At 43.6% G+C, this 21,590-nt stretch overlaps 1 protein-coding gene across 4 annotated transcripts in view; it reads right to left on the reverse strand.

Moving 5' to 3' along the window:
* Positions 1-21,590, reverse strand: part of ARHGAP21 (Rho GTPase activating protein 21) — a 341,680-nt gene that overhangs the window by 200,234 nt on the left and 119,856 nt on the right. For 3 of the 4 annotated variants that reach the window (XM_033931381.1, XM_033931383.1, XM_033931379.1), the window contains exons 2-3: positions 21,235-21,414; positions 5,734-5,758 (exon numbers count right to left, since the gene is read on the reverse strand). Coding sequence is in view for 1 of the 4 variants with exons in the window: in XM_033931379.1 (XP_033787270.1) it covers positions 5,734-5,758; positions 21,235-21,414 (205 nt within the window). In the remaining 3 variants the exon portion in view is untranslated. Of the gene's footprint in view, positions 1-5,733; positions 5,759-20,760; positions 20,809-21,234; positions 21,415-21,590 lie in introns of those variants that run through there. The other variant, XM_033931382.1, reaches the window with a different exon arrangement.

Below are 21,590 nucleotides of genomic sequence, written 5' to 3' on the forward strand. Positions count from 1 at the left end.
AATAGCCCAATGAGAGGAGATACACATTAAAAAGGGTAGGAGAAAGTGGGGAGCCCTGCGGGATTCCACACGGGTTCTTCCAAATTACTGAAAAAGCATCCTTAAATTTAACCTGATAAAGTCTTGATTCCAAGAATCCTTTAAACCATGAGAGTACTTTACCCTGGATTCCTAAAGTATCCAAAAATTCAAGCAATTTATAATGATCTACTAAATCAAGTCTGCTACTCTAGTCTCAAGGGAATGTATTAGTTCTCTGAGAGCTAGAAGCTCTTTGCAGCGAGCACACACATATAACTTCTCGCCAACCGGGAGAAAATCATACACATGACACACTTCAAAAAACTGGATAGCACCCCTCTTGCTGCTGGATTACTGTCTGCATCTTATTATTGAGCTGATTAATTAAATCAAATCTTATTAAGCTACTAGGAATATATTAGACTAGTATAGAGAGCCTTAGGATTATATTATGTTTTATTTAGTATTTGATACTTAGCAGGCAATGAAATATAATATACAGAAAAGAGTTCTCCTGTAGTCCTACTTAGAATAATAGGCTATAAATTAAGACTATAAGTAAAGAAATACATTCTGTAGGGCTTTTTTTTTTCTAGCTGTATTTTAAACTAATGTTAAACACTAAACAAGACTTTCCTCAACTTCTGTCTATGCCCTACTGTGATCTAATGCTCTGAAATGCAACCTAAAATACTCATCTAGACTAAAACACTTTTTACATAAACTCCAACAGAGACACTAAAGGCTACACTATTACCTAAACTGACTTTGCTGAAAAAGCAGAGTACTGAACTAAAAAAACAAGAATGACAATGAAATAATCTGCTGAGGCCCAAATTTTACCTTTTCCCAAGTTTGAATGCTAGCAGGTAAGATATTCCAATGGAATTTTTCTTCCCCTTAGCAGATCCTCTCTCAGCTTCTACTCCTAGTCAAAACCAACTAGAGCAGTGGTCTCAAACTCAAACCCTTTGCAGGGTCACATTTTGAATTTGTAGGTACTTTGAGGGCCTCAGGAAAAAATAGTTAATGTCCTATTAAAGAAATGACAATTTTGCTTGAGGTAAAACTCTTTATAGTTTATAAATCTTTCCTTTTGGCTAAGTCTTAATAATAAATATTGTAATTTATAGTTAAAGAGACATATGATCAAGAAACTGTTTTATTTTACTTTTGTGATTATGATAAACATACCGAGGGCCTCAAGTAAGTACCTGGCGGGCCGCATGTGGCCCCTGGGTCGCGAGTTTGAGACCACTGAACTAGAGAGATTACAGTTGATTCAGCTAGGTTTATTATGCTTAAAGTTAAATTTGAACATGTGTCCCTTTGCTGGTTGATCTGTACTGGCTCTCAGTGAGAGCACAAATAAATTTTATGAGTATATTGTCTTGTTTTTAAAAACCTGGAGGGTCACTGTCCAATTGAGCTGACTTCAATAATCATGCTGTTGAGCGACTTTACAGATCAACAAACATCTATGTATCTATTCCCCTCTTTTAGAGATATTAAGCTGAAAAGTGTTCATGAAAAGTCTATCAAATTTCAAATGGTAACGTTTTGGAATATACTCCCATCAGAAATTAGATCATGCTTTTCCTATATTCATTTTTTGAAAACAATTGGTATCATAACAAAAATTTTGAGAACAAATACAATGTTGAGTATTTTAGTTTTTAATTTTAATTTTGTTACAGTTATATGTAGTTCTGTACAGTTTGCTGTTAATCCGCTCTGAAATTAATTTTAAGAATAGATATGGGCTGTAAGTACCCACAATCAACAACAGCAGCAGTTTTCCTGAATGTCTAAAAGTGGATTTTATTGTATTGGTTTTATATAGTTGTGATCGTTTTTGAACTGTAATCTCTGCTGCTATGAGGAATTAAACAAATATCAAATCAAATTTCTACAGCTAGAAGAATAATAAAATTAAAATAATAAAAAAAAGCTAAATGTTCTCTTTGTCTGACAAGTCAAGATGGTATTTTGTTAATTCTTTTCTTGGGGGACTGCGGCCAATATTTGACTACAGCTTACATATTAAGCAAAAGCAGCTTGAGCTGGAAATTAAACCCAAACCTCTAGCTTTAAACTAAGATGGCTAATTAATAAGTTTGAACTTCAGAGTCTAACAAGTTTTTTAAGTGAAAAGGCAAAGTGGCTGTTAGTCCACTGTTTGTGATAATGTAGAGAATTAAAAGAAATAAAACAAAAGGATGTACCATATCTACTAAGATCTCTAACACTCTACAAATGACATGATATGGTTATGTGTCATAATAATACTGGTTTTGTGTGATGCCTTAAAATTAGAGAATGACACGGTGAAAAAATTGGTCCCCGTCACCGCCCCGTCCCCGTCTCACCATCCTCTGCACCGCCCCGTCACCGCCATTCCCTTCACCGCCCCGTCACCGCCACTGCCACCCCGTCACCGCCACTGCAACCCTATTCACCGCCCCGTCACCGTCACCGCTGCATACATAAAAGCCTCAAACGGGTACGATTTTATATACTTTTCTTTATTTACGTATAAAGGAAACATTCTTTAAAACTTAGTTAAATATTAGTTAATAACTATACAAAAACAAACACGACATGTACTTTTAATGCTTACAATGTTAGCCTACATGGTAAGTAGACGCGGCCGCTGTACCTAATCGCGGCAAAGATCTCCCTGCCGTGATTAGCATAGTGACCGCGGCTACGGCTGCAAGTCTCCCCTCCCCCCAGCGATCACGGCAGGAGGGCACCCAACCCCTCCTGTAGACCCCCCCCAACGGCCCTCCCGACAATCGCAGCAGAAGGGTACCCAACCCCTCCTGCCGGTCCTCCCAATGGCCTCCCCTAAGATCGCCGGCAGGAGGGTACCCAACCCCTCCTGCTGGACCTCCCCCCAACGAACCCTCCCACCCCGGAACCCCCTTAGTCTTACTTTCCAAGTTGGACCGGACGGCTCCTCACACGTATGGCCAAATGAGGCGGGCCCGCCCCTACCCTGCCCAACCCACAGGATCCTAGGGCCTGATTGGTCTAGGCACCTAAAGCCACTCCCGCTATAGGAGGGGCCTTAGGTGCTTGGGCCAATCAGGCCCTAGGATCCTGTGGGTTAGGCAGGGGAGGGGAGGGGCGGGCCCGCCTCATTTGGACGGAGGCAGGCCTGCTGGCCAGACGAGCGAGGAGCTGTCCGGTCCAACTTGGAAAGTAAGACTAAGGGTGGTGTTTCGGGATGGCGGGGTTTGTTGGGGGAGGGTCCGGCAGGAGGGGTTGGGCACCCTCCTATTGGCGATATAGGGGGCCGTTGGGGGGGCCGGCAGGAGGGGTTGGGCACCCTCCTATTGGCGATATAGGGGGCCGTTGGGGGGGCCGGCAGGAGGGGTTGGGCACCCTCCTACCAGTGATCATAGGGGGGCTGTTGGGGAGCTGGCAGGAGGGGTTGGATATCCTCCTGCTGCGATCGTCGGGGGGGCTGTTGGGGTAGGCAGGAGGGGATGGGTACACTTCTGCCGCGATCGTTGGGGAGGGCTGGTTCTGTCGGCATGAAGGGCTGAGCACCTTCCTGCCGGCGATCGTCGGGGGGGTCGGGTTCTATTGGCAGGAAGGGTTGATCTGACAAATGAGGAGCCAGTATATTGGGGGGCGGAATCAATGCAGCAACGTGCAAGTTGGATCGAGAGTTGGAGGAGACAGACAACATGGCGGAGACATCAAACACCCGGTCACGAACACGGTGAAACACAGGTAAATAGCGGTTCCTAGAAGGGGGTACATTGGCCTGCGGGGACAAATCTTTTCACCGTTTTTGCGGGCGGTGAAAACTTTTGTCCCCGTGTCTGCGGCGATTTGGCTTTGGAGTCTCCATAACCCGCAGCCACGCCGCAGCTCCCTGCGGGGATCGCTCCCCGTGTCATTCTCTACTTAAAATGTAAGAGTTTGATGATTTTCCTAGCCTTTCAAGATAGGACTCATTTTGTATCTCTCGCTGGCATTAATTTGCCTTCTCAGCCCAATACAGTACTCCCCTGATATTCACGGGGGTTCCGTTCCAGGAACTCCCGCGAATGTTAAAAAAACGCAAATACGGTTTTTAGCGGTGGAATAGGAGAGGGCAGCCGGAGAGGCAGGAGAGGGCAGCCAGAGCGCCGACAAGTGAAGGAAATCACTCGCGGTATGCTCCGACCGCCTCTTCCTGTACTAAAGTCGGGCCTCAACAATCAGGAGCTGCGTGTCAAAGCAGCTCCTGATTGGTGAGGCCCGACTTTAGTGCAGGAAGAGGCGGTCGGAGCATACCGCGAGTGATTTCCTTCACTCACCGGCGCTCCAGTTGCCCTCTCCTGCCCGGTCATTCGCGGTTGGAAAATATCGGAAATGACCTGGACTGCGAATTGCGGACCGCAAATTCACAGGGGAGCACTGTCTACCAAATGTTTCTATGGCTCTCCACAAAGCTTCTTCCCCATTTCTTTTCTAACAACCTAAAACAAGCTCCCATTAATAAATGTGGTTCCTGAGATTAGACAATCTTGGAGATGAATTCTGAATCCTGCATACTACATTACATGTAGATACGTACAACTAGTTTAAAAAGCAGCATGGTTTCTTCCTTTCTGCATTCCCTAGATTGCTTCCTCGACATTTCTTAAGTGAGTCCATCTGGAGCGTGGCCTTGCAAATGCCATCTCTAGGTTGCCCTCTATTCTGGCTCTATATACTGGTTGGCTAGGCTGCTCTCTGTCCAACATTAGCTAGTTTTCAGATAATGCTGATCATTATTTCCTGGCTCCTTGCCAAATTTTCTCACAGCAGGTTACACTCTAAACCAACAATTCATAAAAATTCTTTTCCACGATTACAATGCTGGCTGTCTCAGTTTCATAAATTCCTAGACTAGCAAATCGTGCCAAGATACATGAGTGGACTTTATTCTCCCTATTAAGTGTCTTCTGCAAACTCATCTTCCCTCACATTAGCACGAGCCGCACTTTTGTACTTTAGCATTTTCACGCTGTCTTTTGATTCATCACTTCTTCCCTCTCAAGTCTCCATTGTGTTGCTATCGTCCTTTCACTGTAACTGGAGTGGTTAGGGCTATACAGAACAAAGTAAATAAAATTGATGTTCACATTGTCAAACAAATTAGAAACTAATAAAGTCACCAGTACGTGACTACAGGAGCCACTGCATTTTCCAATGCACATCAGAACCTTTATTCCTCTCCCCTTCAAGGCTGTCTATCATAGGAGCGGAGGAGTGGCCAGGGCTGCAGCCTCAGCACCCTGAGGTTACGGGTTCAAGCCCAGCAGTGCTGCTTCTGACCCTGAGCAAGTCATTTAACACTCCATTGAGTACCTGAATGTAAACCGCATAGGCTATAAGCGGTGTATAAATACTAAAATAGATAGATAAATAGAGAATTGTGATCGGCTCTAAAGTGTGGTGAGACTGATAATAGAAAATAGGTACCTGAATCCTTGTGTGGGCTTTCATAAAATATGCACTTTCAAAAAGTATCCAGAGCGATTATTTAACATTCTATAGTCATATCATTCATCATCTACTGCATAATGCCTTATTTCCTATGACATTATAATTAGCCAAATCTGGTCATGGTTTAAGAGGAAAAGAGGTGAGAAAGAGGGATATAAAAGGGCTATAAGCACAACAATTATTTAATATAAATTATGAATACTGAAAATATTTAAAGCATACCTCCTCTATTTCCATTCTCTTCATCCTGAAAAGTAAGCAAAAACAAAATTGATAAAAATTTTCAACCACAAAGTTCAGAAAGTTATGAGTATTTTAGGAAATACAATTCAAAACATGGGTAAAGCAAATGAGGTGACATGTTCTACCTGATAATTTACTTTACTTTAGATGGCTGCACTGGTCTGAACAAATGGTTATTATCCCTTCCTAAAGGCAAATAGTCTTTTCCAGTGAACTCACCAGTATAACCTGCTGGTGCTCTGTAAAAATATACATTACATCTGCCAAAGCAGATCCCCTTAGTAATGCACACCCATGCCCCATCACAGCAGCTGCAATGATCATCAAGCAACTATAACACCACAGAGTGGCACTCGCTACCCTGTGTATCCATAGATTGTTTCATTAGCTTTAGAAACATTCTACCTCATTTATTTTCCTGAAATTTTAATGGAGAAAGCCCCAGGCCTTAGTCTTCCAATGCCAAGCTTCAGAATAGTGAATCCAACTAAAAGAAAGGAAATTATCAGATAAGACAGTTTCATCTTCCTTTTAATCTGGCTGCACTGTACTGAACAAACAGGATGTACTCCACGCAGAACTACTGGGTAGGGGAAGACAAAGTCTCCCAGAAAAGAACTCTGTCAAAGAACAAGTGAGCCCTGCTAAGCAAGTCCAACCTGTAATTCTTCACAAAGGAACAAAATGACAACTACATTGCCACTCTACAAGTCTCCTCTGGGGGTAACCTTCTGGGTCTCTGCCCAAAAGGTCACTTCAGTCCTTGTTGAATGGATCTTCAAACCCAGAAGCACCAGCTGATTCCTACAAACATAAGGTGACTCTATGGCCATCTCACAATATTGGTCTGGAAAGCCACCTGGCCCTGATGAGGACAATGGAAGAAAACCAAGAGATAATCAACAGTTGAAATTCATTTGTACGCTCCAAATAGCAGAGCAATTACCTCCAGATATCCATCTTGTGTAGCTTCTAAGCTGTAAGATTGGAGCCCTATCAAACCTACTGTTTCGCATGGAACAGAGAAAGCACCTTGAGAAGAAAGAAGAAAACTGTGTGGATGGACACCAAGTTGTCCAAAAAGGAGAGGAATGGGTCCCCCCAAAAAACTCAGCCTACAATTCTAAGACTCTCCAGGCTAATGTGATCACATCAACGAAAACCACTTTGAGAGAAGCATACCATAAGGCCCAAAAGGCACCCTAGAGACCATGCGAAGGACCAAATTCAGGTTCCAGGAAGGAAAAATAGTGCATCAGAGGTTGCAAATGAGCAATCCCTTTCAGAAACTGGACCAACTACTCATGCACTGCTATGAAAAGCCCCCTAACTCTGCTGCAAAAACTAGAAAGGACACTCACCTTGCTGCAAAAAAACCTAAGAACTCAGGAATCCCATGTCTTCACAGGGAGATGGTGCCTGCTTACCACACCACCGAGTCTCATAAACCTTCTATACCTGCACATTAGCCAGCAACATAAAAAACTTCAGGGACCTAAACAAGGTAGAGATAAACTTAGGTGAAAATCTATGCTTAGTTAAATGCTTCCTTTCAAGGGTCAAATTGTAAGCCAGAAGGGATCCAGATCTTCCATTACCACCAGGACGTGCTGAAGAAAATTGTGTCCCCTAAGTAAAGGAAATAACTCATCTACCAACAACTACACCAGGAAATTCACCTGGATATTATTCTTGCCCATTATATGCACAACTGACAGGGCCTGTAGAAGCCTCTCTGCTTAGCAGCAGATACTCCTGCTTCCAATGCCATCACCTGGCTCTAGGTGCTGCCTTGCTTGTTTACGTAGACCACCATCCTAGTATTGTCCATCATCACTCAGACTACTTTTTCCAAAAGCAAGGGAAGGAAATTCATCAAGGCATGACAGGCCACTTCAGTCTCCAGGTGATTTATCGATCATGACCTCTCCAGCAGGGATCAGATCCCCTTGACAATTCTGCCAAAGCACTATTTGCTCCAATCAAGGAAACTTACATTGCTGATAGCCACCACCCACTTCAGAGAGTCCAGCAAAATCTCCAGGAGGTGGTAGACAAAACTGTCCCACTAATCCAGACTGGACTTCACCTTGGCAGAGAGAGGCAAAAGGTCCTCGAAATCCTAAAAAACTGGGGCCCACCTGGACAACCAAGCTAACTGTAAAGGCCAAATGTGTGCTTCTGCCCAATGAACCACCTCCAGAGTAGCCACCATGAAGCTCAAGAACTGTAGGTAGTCCCAAACTTTGGGAGTTAGCAGTTTGCATAGCCTGCATTTCTGATTGTGCAGCTTTACTGCCCAATCCTCTAAGAAGAAATCCTTCTCCTGAGCCATGCTGAGGTGAACTTCCAGATATTTCGTGATCTAGGTATGGAGCAGGTGACTCTTCAGATGATTCACCACCCAGCCCAATCCATCCAGAAGGGATATGTCCTGAGAAGAGGATCTGCTAACCTGCACCCAGATGCCCTTGTACCTCAGATGGGCTGCTTATCACCACCATCACCTTGAAAATATAGAAGGCAGGGACTAAAACTGTAAATAGCACCCAAGCAGAGTCACCACTTGAGATGAATCAAAATAGGAATATGCAGATAATCTTCCATGATGTCCAAGATGTCAAGAACTTGCCTGGATGAACCAAGGCAATCTCAGACTGTCAATTTTCCATTTGAAAATGCTGCTCACAAAAGCAAGCATTCATTCCCTTTATATCCAGGATGAAATAAATATAATAGTGAAAATATAATATATCCAGGATGAAATAAATATAATAATGAAATAAATATAATAGTGACCCAGACCATGCTTCACTAACGGAACAGGTTCCACCACTCCCAGGGCGAGCAAATGTTGTAAGGTAAACACAACAGCTTATCACTTTAGCTCTGAGTCAAATGAGGACAACATGGAGGAGTCTGGAAATGTGTGAGTAAATCCAGGGAGTAAACTTTTCCTACCACCTACATACCCATTGATCTGAGATGATGCAGGCCCATTCGTAGAGGAAAGTGGCCAACCTGCTCCCTTACCAGGACCACCCAAGAGTCTGGTGCATCCTCTTTGACCAGGTTAAGCTTCTCCAGCCCTACTGGAAGGAGCAATCATCAACTCTTTTGGGACCATAAAAGGTATCCAGCTTAGAAGACTTACTTGAACCCAAAGCCTGGGGCACAGAATGTCGAATTCTAGTAGCCAAGGAGGGATGGAGGCCCCTTTGCTGCACCTCGGGAACATGAAGAGGATATGCCTCCCCCAGATCCTTTATCTAACAGCAAGCACCCCCTAAAGGGAAAGTGACAGAGAATCTTCTTGATGGCTGCATCTGCAACCCAATGATATAACCACAACCAGAACCAACCACCAAAGAGGCAGTCATTGAACAGGAGGAAAAATGGACCAAATTAAAAAAAAAATTCCACAAGACTCCAGATAAGAAATAACCAGTGACCCTGGTATCTGCTGCTACTACCACATAGCCCTCGCCAGATAGCCACAGCAGATGGTGGCCTGAATGCCAGATGTCCCAAAGGCAAAGGGCAATGCAAAACTGCTACTCTACCCATTTCTCATTATGTTCTTGGATAGCCGAGCCTTCTTCACAGGGCCAACTGTCTTTTTGATGAATGCTGTGACAAACACAAATCAGAACCAGTATCTTTCCATGTCCTCAGGAATGAAGGTATAAAGACAATCCAGGGACCTGGTCCCCTTAAGAACTCTATCCAGGGACTACTACTACGGCAGCATCATTTGGGTAAGAATCTTGTAAAGCTGAAAATTCCATGGGGCTCCGCAAGGCCCTCCAATAAAGGATCCTTCAGAGGAGTCTGCTGCAAGAGCCTTGAGCATCCCAAGGGCCTTCACGATTGCATCAATGAGACAAAAAAGGTCCTTCCAACAGAACAGATGAATCACATGGGACTAACTCCTCCTCCTCTTCAGAGTCCAAGGGAGTCTGAACCTCCCTGGTCCACTCTGTGGCACTTGGTCCCCATGCACCAGTCAGGAACCTCTAAGGCCCCTAGGTGCTCTACTACTTAGCTGAGGAGCCAGCCTATGCCTGCAGTGCTTGCTTAACCATTTGGGTTTAATTCTGGAGCCAAAAGAGCTGAAGCACCCCCACAATCCTCTCACAGGCAGACCAGGTATGGATAGCAGAGAAAAGCTCCCCTTCCAAAGTCCCGATTGAGGCTGAGAGAACTCTTGTGCAAAAGCAGGAGAAAAAGAGAAATCCTCAAAATGACTGCCCCGCTGTATTGCTCCATGGTGCAAACTCACCTTGAGTACTGTATTAAATTTTGGTCACCGTATCTCAGAAATATATATACTGTATAGCAGAATTAGAAAAGGTTCAAAGAAGAGCGATCAAGATGATAAAGGGGATGGGACTCCTCTCGTAAGAGGAAAGACTAAAGCAGTGGTCTCAAACTCAAACCCTTTGCAGGGCTACATGTTGGATTTGTAGGTACTTGAAGGGCCACAGAAAAAATAGTTAATGTCTTATTAAAGAAATGACAATTTTGCATGAGGTTAAACTCTTTATAGTTTATAAATCTTTCTTTTTGTCTAAGTCTTAATAATAATATTGCCATTTATAGCTAGAGACACATGATCAAGGAACTGTTTTATTTTACTTTTGTAATTATGATAAACATACCGAGGGCCTCAAAATAGTACCTGGCGGGCCGCATGTGGCCCCCGGGCCATGAGTTTGAGACCACTGGACTAAAGCATACAAAAAAAACTCGTTTGTGACCTCCAAATACCATAGCAGGATCCTATGCACATCCAAGGACTGCAAAACCCAGTCTTGCTCCCTCGAACTGGAGGAAGTAAAGGAAGGAAGCCAGACCTCCTGATTAACATAGAAGGCCGAGACCACTTTGGGAAGAAAGGAGGGAACAGTGAATCTGTGATACGCAAAAAGGGATCCTGGCAGGAAAGAGTCTGAAGCCCAGAAACCCTGCGGGAGGAGGGCCCCTTGAAATGACCACCAGAAAGACAGACTTGACTGTGAGATCCATTAAGGATGCACATTCCAGAGGCTCATAAGGCAAACGAGCCAAAGAGTGAAGGACCAGGTTGAGATGCCATGATGGACAAGGCAGCCGCAGGAGAAGCTGAAACCTCAGCACACCCCTTGGAAAACGTACGACGTATGGATGAGAGGCTAAGGAGCTTCTCAGAGGTTTGGGGCCTAGATAGAAAAGATCAGCAAGCTGTACCCTGAAAGAAGCCACAGCTAGGCCATTTGCCAGGCCATCCTGGATGAATTCCAGAATCCAGGGAACCAATGGAACAGACAGATCCTCGAATTTCTGGATGCACCACGCCTCTAAGCTGTCGCATAGGTTGCCACCGTGGACTTCTTCTTGCTATGGAGAAGGGTGGCAATCACAGCCAACAAATAGCCCATGCAAACTAAGGATACACACTCAATAGCCAGGCTGTAAGACCAAAGCAGTCTGGATCCTGAAACGCAATCAGGCCCTGTATGAGGAGACAAGATAGTCTGAGTCCATGGTTGAGCTGCAGCTGCACCAGGTCGGTGTACCATGGATGTCTTGGCTAGTCAGGTGCGATGAGAATCACCTGATCCCTGTCTCAACAGCTGTCCTATAATGGGCCATGGAGAAAAGACATACAAAAGGCCCTCCCTCAGCCAGGTTTGAATTGGAGAGTCGAGGCTCTCACTGCTGGCCTCACAATGGTGCCTGAAAAACCAGTCCGCTTTCTTGTGCCACAAGGCGTTTCTCTGCCCATCGAAAAAGAGGCTGGGCCTCCATGCTCAGGGAGGCTCTTCTGGTGCCCCCTTGGTGATTGACATAGGCATTGTCCGAGAAGACGCGGATGGCTTGCTGCTGGAGATGTGCCTTGAAAAGGAGAAGAGCCAATTGGATCACCCAAAGCGTCAGGCGATGATCAACCAATTCCGCCCGGAGAGACACACTTGCCTGAACTGGAGCGTGCATGCACACAGCACCACAGCACTTGAAGCTGGCATCCGTCATTAAGATCACCCACTCAGTAATCCAGAGGGGGAGATCCTTGGAGAGCGAAAGAGAACTCAGCCACCAGGCTACACTGCTCTGAGCCACCGACGTCCAAGGTAGTGAGGAATGCAAAAGATCTTTTTGCGGACTCAAGCGCAAAATCGGAGCATCCTACAATAGGAACAAATGCACCCTGGCCCAAAGGACCACATCAATTGTCACCACCATGGTCTCCAAGACCTGGAGATACTGCCAGGCCTTAGGGATCAGAGTGTCCAGAAAGCCCCTGATCAACTGGTGCAGCTACTCCTGATACGACTTGGGCAGGAACACCTTGTTGAGTGGAAGGCGACAGGGTAGAGATCAATGGAGATCAATCACTCTAAGGAAAGGGATGTTACTAGTGCTGTGCCTCAAGGTTCTATTCTTGATGGCAGATAAAGACCAAATGGTCCATTCAGTCTGCCCAACTGCAATAACTATTATCATCTCTTTCTCTCTCTAAGATATCCCACACTTTCTTGAATTCAGACACAGTTTTCATCTCCACTATCTCTTCTGGGACACTGTTCCATACAAATACCACTCTTTATGAAAAAAAGTATTTCCTTAGATTACTCTTGAGTCTATCACCTCTTAACTTCATCCTATGCCCTCTCATTCCAGAGCTTCCTTTCAAATGAAAGACTCAACTCATGCTCATTTATGTCACATAGGTACCGTATTTTTTGCTCTATAAGACGCACTTTTTTTCCACCCAAAGTGGGTGGAAATGTTAGTGCATCTTAGGAACATGCTTTCTGCGTTCCTGCCTGGCTGCTGTCAGTTCTCGCAGGACTCGCAGGGGAATCCAAAAAATAATCTGCCAGGGGGTGATGAAACTCGAGCTTGTAACCGTCCTGAAGAACCTCCAGGACCCAACAGCCTGAGGTGATGGCTTCCCATTACGCCCAAAAGGCAGAACGCCCCCCCCCCCCATTCACAGAGCAGCAAGAAGCCTGGTGTCAAAATTACTTCTTAAAGGTCGCTACCAGACAGCTCCCTGTTAACAGTTGGTGCTGGAAACTACTAAACATCTGCTCTGGAGACTGGGAAGATCGCTGCCCAGAGGAGCCGTCAAAGTACTGATGGAAACATCTGAAGAGACAAAAGCTAGAGTTCCCTGACCCCAGGAGGTTTGGGGCTTGTTATCCGGCAAGGATTTCAGCTTGCAGTCCTGCACACTCGCCAGGAGGTCATCTAGACCCTTGCCAAACAGAAGCTGCCCCTTAAAAGGTAACCAGCTTAATGTGGCCTTCAAGGATGAATCACCGGACCACTGCTGGATCCACAACATCCTCTGCACTGAAAATGAATATGCCGACAGTTTGCCAAAGTCTTTTAACATGTCATACAGGGAATCCGACATGTAGTTCACCTCTGAGATCAGAAATGTGAGATCCCAGATCACAAAAGTGTCCAGATCGTGGTAGAGCTTAGAATGACATGCTCTGGCCACAAATGAAGAGTCCAGCACTGCCTTGAATCCAGCAGTCACTGAATCAAAGACATGCTTGAGGATAAAATCCACTCTGTGGTCCTTAACATCTTTCAACACCATCCCCATCACTGGGGAGAGACGTGCATTTAGTAACCTATGCTACCAAGGAATCAACTTTTGGAGATGCAAAATGCTGGTTAAAGGCATCTGCCATCGGATAGACCCAGGTCATGGCTCCTGCACATTTCAAGGGGCCATTAGGCACCTTCCACATGTCTGTAAGCATCTTGACTATGTCCGGATGATCAGGAAAAGAGGTTGCCTGCAGTCTCTCATTACTTATAAGAGAGCATTCAGTGGTGACAGACAGAGCAACCTCCGCTTAATTCCTGGAGGGACTCAAAAATCAAATCAATCAGATGAGTGGGTTTAAAAAAAAATCTCTGTACTGTGGGATCCTCACCCAGATCCAGGAGTCCACCCAGATCCTGATCTCAGAGATCCGTGAGGGCTACAACATCCCCCACGGTGGTAATGGCAGCCAGCGTAAGAAAAGGCATGGTCAGGGTGTCCTGGTTGACCATGGCAACTGTTGGCGCACTAGCTTTACCAACCATGGGAGAGCTGGGCATAATCCCTATGTCCTGGGAAGGAGGGAGGCCCCCTGTCCAAAGCAGGCGAGGATGCCTGCAGAGGGGCAGCTGGCATCAGGGTTTTTTTTCATCAAATAAGCAGGGTACATCATGTTAACAAATTTGGAGGGAAACTCATCATCCACAGCAGGAGCTGCCTCCTGTGGACCTTTCTTAGCATGCTTGGAGGACTAATGAGTAGAAAATGACAAGGGGACAAATTTTTCCCCATCCCCACAGGAACTCAATTTCCCCATCCCATCCCCGTGAGTTTGTCACTGTCACTGTCCCTGCACCATTGCTGTAAGCTTTGTCTTAACCGCACAAGCCTCAAACACTTATGATTTTAAAGTGTTTCAGGCTTGTGCAGATGAGGACAGAGCTTGCAGGAATGGGGCAGGGGCAGGGGCAGGAAAAGAACTCAAGGAGACGGGACAGGAAAATGAGTTCCCGCAGGGATGGGGAAAAATGTGTCCCCATATCTGAGAATCTCGGAGAGAGCAAGACCAGAAGGCCCTGAGCATGCGCAAATGCTCAATGCCCAGTCCAGCCCAGCACAGGCAAGAGGGAGGATCTCCGACGCACCGCCTAGCCCAGCACAGCCAAGAGGGAGGATCTTTGGGCACCGGCAGCAGCATGTCCTGTGCATTGGTGCTGGTGCCAAATCGGGTAAGGGATGTTATTTTGGTGCTCAGGGGGGATGTAGGATCGCGGGAGGGGGACAACGCAAGTGGGGGGATGCCAGATCGCGGGGGATGGTGCTCGTAAATCGAGTCAAACTCGGTTTCCGAGGCACCGATTTTGCAAATGTTTTGCACGTCTTGCAAAACACTCGTAAACCGAGGTTTGACTGTACACAGTTTAGTCACAGACAATGCTATAAATGTATCCAAGAAGAGGAGAAATTTAGAAGAGCATGAAGGGAATATTAAGCTAATAAGATATGGTTGCAGTGCTCATTTGCTGCACCTCTTTGTCAAAGACTCCAGTGTCCCAGAAATAAAGACTAATGTCTTTAAAATTGCTAAATACTTCAGTAAAATCATTTTGCAGCAGTAGCTCTGAAAAGAGTGGGTGGAACCAAGTTAATGTTCACACAAGATGTAACTCTGTAGCGGACTGTTTTGAGCAGTTTATAAGAACTGGCCTATTCGGATGACAGTTTGTGAACAAAATAGAGAGAAAATACATGACATTGAGCCAAAGAGAAATGTTGAAAATATGTTGAGAATCCCAAAACCCACTTCTGAAGCTTTAAACATAATACAGAAAAATAACTGTTTTATTGCTGATACTGTAGAAATTTGGAAAGAACTCGGTGAGCACTAAAAAACAGAACTGCACAATAACAGAACTAAATTACAAGTGTTTAAAAATCAAATGTGTTTACTGTCTCCAGCTCATTTTCTTGCAAATATTGTTAATATGCAGTACAAGGGTTAAACTTAAGTGCTGAAGAAGAGGAGTTAGCTATGACATGGGTATCCAGGAATAATCTAATCTCTAGTGCTAACTATAATAAATGTCAAAGCTAAGGAAGGGAATCATTCAAGATATATGTGTTTGCCGATAATTGTTTTAAAGAAAGTCACACCAGTGAACTGGTGGAGGTCACTTATTAAGCACTTGGATTTAGAGACTGTTGAAGTAATGATTTCACTTTTAACAGCAGTAGCTTCTTCAGCCGGCACAGAAATAATATTCTCTTCCTTTGGACTCATTCATTCCAAATTTAGAAATCGTTTGGGACCCAATAAAGCAGGAAGGTGTATTTTTCTTTTCCAGATTATACACAAGCTTTGGACTCATGGACCCCTATTTGCGCAGTCCCTCTGGAGTCGCCCCTATTCACTATTTTATTTAATGTGTTATCTTCTCTGGGTTTGTTACTAGAGAAAGCTGGTTTCCAGATGAACATGTATTCAGATGATATCACCATTTTATTCACAGTAAATTCTACTTTCCATAATACTTTACCTCAAATAGATTGTAGGTCTCTGATTAGTACTTTTATGAGGAATAATTCCCTTAAGCTTAATGAAGAGAAAACTAAATTTCCACATCTTGGCAATAAAATTATATTTGATAAACATGTAGTTTTTCAAAGGGCTAAAGTTTTGGGGGTTTTTAAACCCCCACAATCAGACAGTATTGTTCAGATACAATAATACAATCCACTTTTTGTAATTGGGAAAGGTGTCCTTGAAAAAAATGCAGCAATACCTTTTCACTGGAGTTTAAACCAGCTAGACAGTTAGCTTGACAAGGACATTCATACTGTGCTGAATCATACAACACAGCTATAGAATAGATCTCACAGATATTCCCTCAGGAGAGAACATTCCAGTGTAGAAGGGACATGCAGCCTTGCATAGCATGCAGGATAGTTACTGACAGAGCAGCACCACAAACCAGTCCATATATCCTGCCATTCCACATAAAGCATAGCTACGAATCACAAAGTGGAGCCAGACTAAAAGAAAAATATATTTAAAAAAGGAGGTATACTGGAATCTCAACAGAAGAAACGGAAGAAAAGGCACTAGTATTTTACTGGTATTTCCAGCAATGCTTCAGCCCCACACTGAAGCCCAGAATTTAAACGTCTGTAATCCATAAACTTCTGTGACAATATCCCAATACCCTATTCTTAAAAACTTAATCTGCAAGCACAGAGTAAGCAATGACCTAGGTTACTTGAATGAATGGACAGGAAAGAGCTGCTTAGTTAGCTGACAATGCAGCAAAAGGATGATTACAATAGCAATTCTTTTCTTTAACAACAATAACAAAAAAGGGTTAGAGTAAGCAAGAAACCATCCATAACCAGGAAAAGAGAAAGCAAAATGTCAGCCATCTAAAAAAACAAAACAAAACCCTGCATCAAAGAAACAGAATAAATGTCATGGAATAGCCAATCACAGGCATAGAGAAAGTATTAATAGAAACATCACAAAACAAAGCAAAGTACACATACCAAAGAATCCAAGTAGAATGGAATTCAACTTATGTGTCAGTCTACAGCAATATGAAGAATGTTAAACACAAGTTTGTGACAATCGAGTTAAAATTAAAGCTTTTACTAATGGCCTCTTTTACAAAGCCGCGCTAGTGGCTGCGCTGCGCTAATGGCCCCGAAGAGATTTAAAGGGCTTCGGGGCTATTGCCGTGCGGCTTTGTAAAAGAGGCCGTAAGTAATTTACTGTATAACCATAAAAATTAAATAGAAGCAGCTCACAAAGAAATCAAAGGGATAGCCGGGGATATGGTACCAAGTGGCAAAGTTCAAGGCATGTACATTGCTGAGATTTTGACTCCCAAGGATGGACTGTATTTTATTACCATCTAATACCCACTTTTGGCTCAGCTTCAGTTCATGGATAGACAGATGTTACCATCTAATATAAATCAGAATTTGTTGTACCTTCTATGATAACAGATTGAAAAGCCCAACAAATCATTAAAAAAATGTGCATATGGGAATAAAGTGGTCACTGCACCGTTCACAGAAGAGTGTGTTGTTCATAAAGCTATGGAGCCATATGGGACACAGCCTAGGATATTAAGGGAGTTCAGAGAACTTTAGAAACGGGAGAGGTTCAGTGGGATTGGAGAAAGCAAGCCATTATCACTCTTCACAAAAACAGTAACCGGGAAGATATGAAAATTACAGGCTGATGGGCCAAACCCTCACTGATGGGAAAACTCACAGTGATGCTACTGAAGAAAAGAAAGTGAACCACCTACAATCCAGTGGGGCAAAATCTGAGGCAAAATGACTTTACTGGAGGTAAACCATGCCAAAACAATCTGATGTCTTCAACTGGTTGACCAGCGAACTAGATCAAGGACATTTGATGTATGCAGTCTATGTGGATTTTAGCAAACCTCTGATAACTAACATAGAAACATGGTGGCAGATAAAGGTCAAATGGCCCATCTAGTCTGCCCATCTGTAGTAACCATTATCTCTTTCTCTCTCAGAGATCTCATGTGCCTATCCCACGCCTTCTTGAATTCAGAAACAGTCTCTGTCTCCACCACTTCTTCCGGAACAATGTTCCACCCATCTACCACCCTTTCAGTAAAAAAGCATTCCCTTGGATTACTCCGGAGCCTATCACCTCTGAACTTCATCCTATGCCCTCTCATTTCAGAGCTGTCTTTCAAATGAGACTCAACTCATGCGCATTTACATCAAGTAGGTATTTAAATGTCTCTATCATATTTCCCCTCTCTCATCTTTCCTCTAGAATGTGACTTGATCATACTTTTCTGCTCTGTAGATTAGTTTAACCGCTGTGTTTTGTAAAATTTGAAGTCTAAGTATTTCGTCATTCTGAGAGATGACTAGGGAGTGGATAAGAATATTTATGGATGGTAGGTCGAGGAGTGATGTGATTGAGTAAATCAGTTGTACTCAAGGAACTCGGAGAGGTTCTGGCAGTTCTGCTGCCTCATCTTTTTAATGCTTCCAGAGGACTGGAGAAGGATGGATATGGTCTCTGCACAAGAATGGAAGTAAGGAAGAGGTTGGGAATTACAAGCCGGTTAGTCTGACCTTGGTAGTGAGTAAACTAATGGAAACACTTATTAAGCAGAGGAAAGTGAGATTTCTAGAATTGAATGGACTGCAGGACTGGAGGCAGCACGGTTTTTATGAGAGGCAGGTCTTGTCAAACGAATCTGATTGATTTCTTTGACTGGGTGACCAACAGCTGGATAAAGGAGGGGCACTAGATATAGCGCACTTGGACTTTATCAACGCTTTTTCCATTGATAAAAAAACTGAATGCATGCAATATAGGCCTAAAATGACAAACTGGATTAAAAAGCTGGTTAAGTGGAAGGAGACAAACGCTAGTGGTAAATGAAGTTTGCTCAGAAGAAAAGGATGATGTTAGTGGAGTGCCGCTGGGATCTGTCCTTTTAACATATTTGTGATATTGCAGAAGGACTGTCTGACAAAGTTTGTCTTTTTGCAAATGATACCAAGCTGTGCAATATGGTAGACACCCCAGAGAGTGTGGATAACATGAGGCAGGATTTGGTGAAGTTTGAAGAATGGTCTGGTAATTGGCAACTAAGATTTAATGCTACAAAACGCAGGGTGGGATGCAAAAATCCAGAGAGAACAGTATAATATAGGAGGTGAAGTACTTCTGTGCACGGAAGATGATGATATCAGGGTGGCAAAACAGGTAAAAAGAGTGGCGGTCAAAGCCAGGAAGATGCTTGGGTGCATAAGCACAGGAATGGCTGGGAGGTAATCATGCTGTTGTATGTGTCTCTGGTGAGGCCCCATTTGGAATAGCGTGTGTAATTTTGGAGACTGCACCTTTAAAAAGATATAAATAGGATGGAGTCAGTCCTGAGGGCTGCTACAAAACTGGTTAGTGGTCCTTGTCATAAATCATATGGGGACAAACTTAGAGACCTTAATATGTATACTCTGGAGGAAAGATAGGAAAGAGTGGTTATGATAAAGACGTTCAAATATCTCTGTGGCATTAATATACAGGAGGCGAGTCTTTTTCAAACAAAGGAAAACTCCAGAAGGAGAGGGCATAGGATGAAGTTAAGAGGTGAAGGGGTCAGGAGTAATGTAAGAAAATACTTCTTCACAGAAAAGGTGGTAGATGCATGGAATAGTCTTCCAATGGAGGTGGTGGAGATGAAGACTGTATCTGAATTCAAGATAGCACGGGACAGGCATGTGGGATCTCTATGTGAGAGGAGGAGACAGCGGAGGTTGTGGATGGGAAGCCTGGATGGGCCATTCAGCCTTTATCTGTTGTCATGTTTCTATGTTTCTCTACTGAAAGATTGGTTGCAGAGGAGAGACAGGGCCTTGCTGGATAGTGGGGAAAGGAAGGGAGATGGCGTGGTGCTGATCTAAGGGGGAGAAAAGAGATGGAGAAATACAAGATGATGGGGTGATTCTGAATGGTAGGGAGAGAGACACAGTGAGTATGATGTTCGAGAAAAGGAAGTGTGTGAGAGAGCGAGAGAGAGAGATGTCAATGCTGGATAGTGAGGGGAGAAAAGGAATATTGAATAGCAGGGGGAGAAAAAAGAAGCAGGCACTGGTGGGGGTGAGGGGAGAGAGACACATGAAGGAGAGATCCTTAATGGCTGAGAAGAGGGAAGGGTTGGAGAGAGAGAAAGAGGAGATGATGCATGGCAGAAGGAAGAGTCAACCTCTGACGTGGTCAGGATATGCTGTAAAAATGTACCAGAAAAGTAATTAATTATTTTTTTATATATTGTAACTTTCAGGGAAAAATAGACTAGTTCTCATCTGCACCTGTTTGGAGGAGATAGGGTTTTAGTGGACAGAAATCATGTTTACATTTAATTCATAAGAATAGCCATATTCTGTCAGATCGTTAAGTATATCCTGATTTAAAAAATGTTGAGAACCACTGCCTTACACTGATCTCATCTCTAGTATTTTGTTTATTTAAAAAAAAGTCATCATTTTCTGTATCTGTGTCATCATGCACTTTTAAATATATCAGATAACAAGTTAACTAGCACAGTATGGATGAAAAGGCATTTGCAGAATAATTGCAATACTAAGCAGGTATACAATGGTTCAAGAACATAATGTTTTCCCTAACAATTCAAATAATTGATGTTGTCATCAGGAATGTTGAGTGCCTATGTAAGTCTAACGGCCTCTTTTACAAAGTCGCACGGCAACACCCCCGAAGCCCTTTAAATCTCTATGGGCTTCGGGGCCACTAGCACGGCTTTGTAAAAGAGGCCGTAAATGTCTGAAGAGGTAAAACCAATGCAGTGACAACAGATGTAAGGAAAATTAGCTAGCTCTCCAAGGAAAATTAGCTAGCTCTCTCCAAGATTATCCAAATGTACAAAGGTGCTGGAACTTACATCCAATGGCTGGTTTTGTAACACGTGTTCTCTTTCATACTTACTTGGGTTTCTTTATTTTCCCATAATTCTTTTACCATCTAGAAAACAACAATAGTTAAGAAATTGACCAAGACAGGTACAAGATTTTTTTATCCAAAATTTTAAAAACGGAAATTTGATGCGAACCAGAAGTAGCCAATTTCCCTGACAGGACACATGCTGAAACCAATGCGTGTGTATCCTGTTCTCTGTGCAATTCAAGTCAGAGGGCTAGAAAAATGGCAGAGAGCTGCAGATTCCACTCAGGGTGGCAATTTTATGGTCTGTCTTTTTCAGATGTAACATTGCCATTCCAAAATCCAAAAAGCGCTCAAAAACGAAATATGCCTGGTCCCAAGGATTTCAGATAAAGGATCTTGTACCTGTACTACCATATCTCCCTGGCTTTTGTTCTTTTTGCGGACCCCACTACTTATTAAATCCACAGCTTACCTTAAAAGAAAACTGAACGGCTGACTCCGGTGGGTAAACAATGAAGTGTCTCAGTGTGAAACCGAACCCCTGTGAAGTCCTTCTCAGCACTACTGACTTTGGACCAGGCCAACAGAAGTTTTCTTCCTCCGACGGCGATACTGCTTCACTTTGGTCCCTCCCATCTTTATGTTTTGACACCTTTAAAAAAAAAAACAACTATTAATACATAGCACATGCAGCTTTAATAAGACACAAATTAGGCCACAAATCTTTAACATTTAGCCATTAGGAGTGTAGGAGTGACACTGGTATGAGCAGCACAGGATGTAATGTAATGTAATGTAATGTAATTTATTTCTTATATACCGCTGGTT

The sequence above is a fragment of the Geotrypetes seraphini genome, chromosome 2 (assembly GCF_902459505.1).
Source record: "Geotrypetes seraphini chromosome 2, aGeoSer1.1, whole genome shotgun sequence".
NCBI lineage: Eukaryota > Metazoa > Chordata > Amphibia > Gymnophiona > Dermophiidae > Geotrypetes > Geotrypetes seraphini.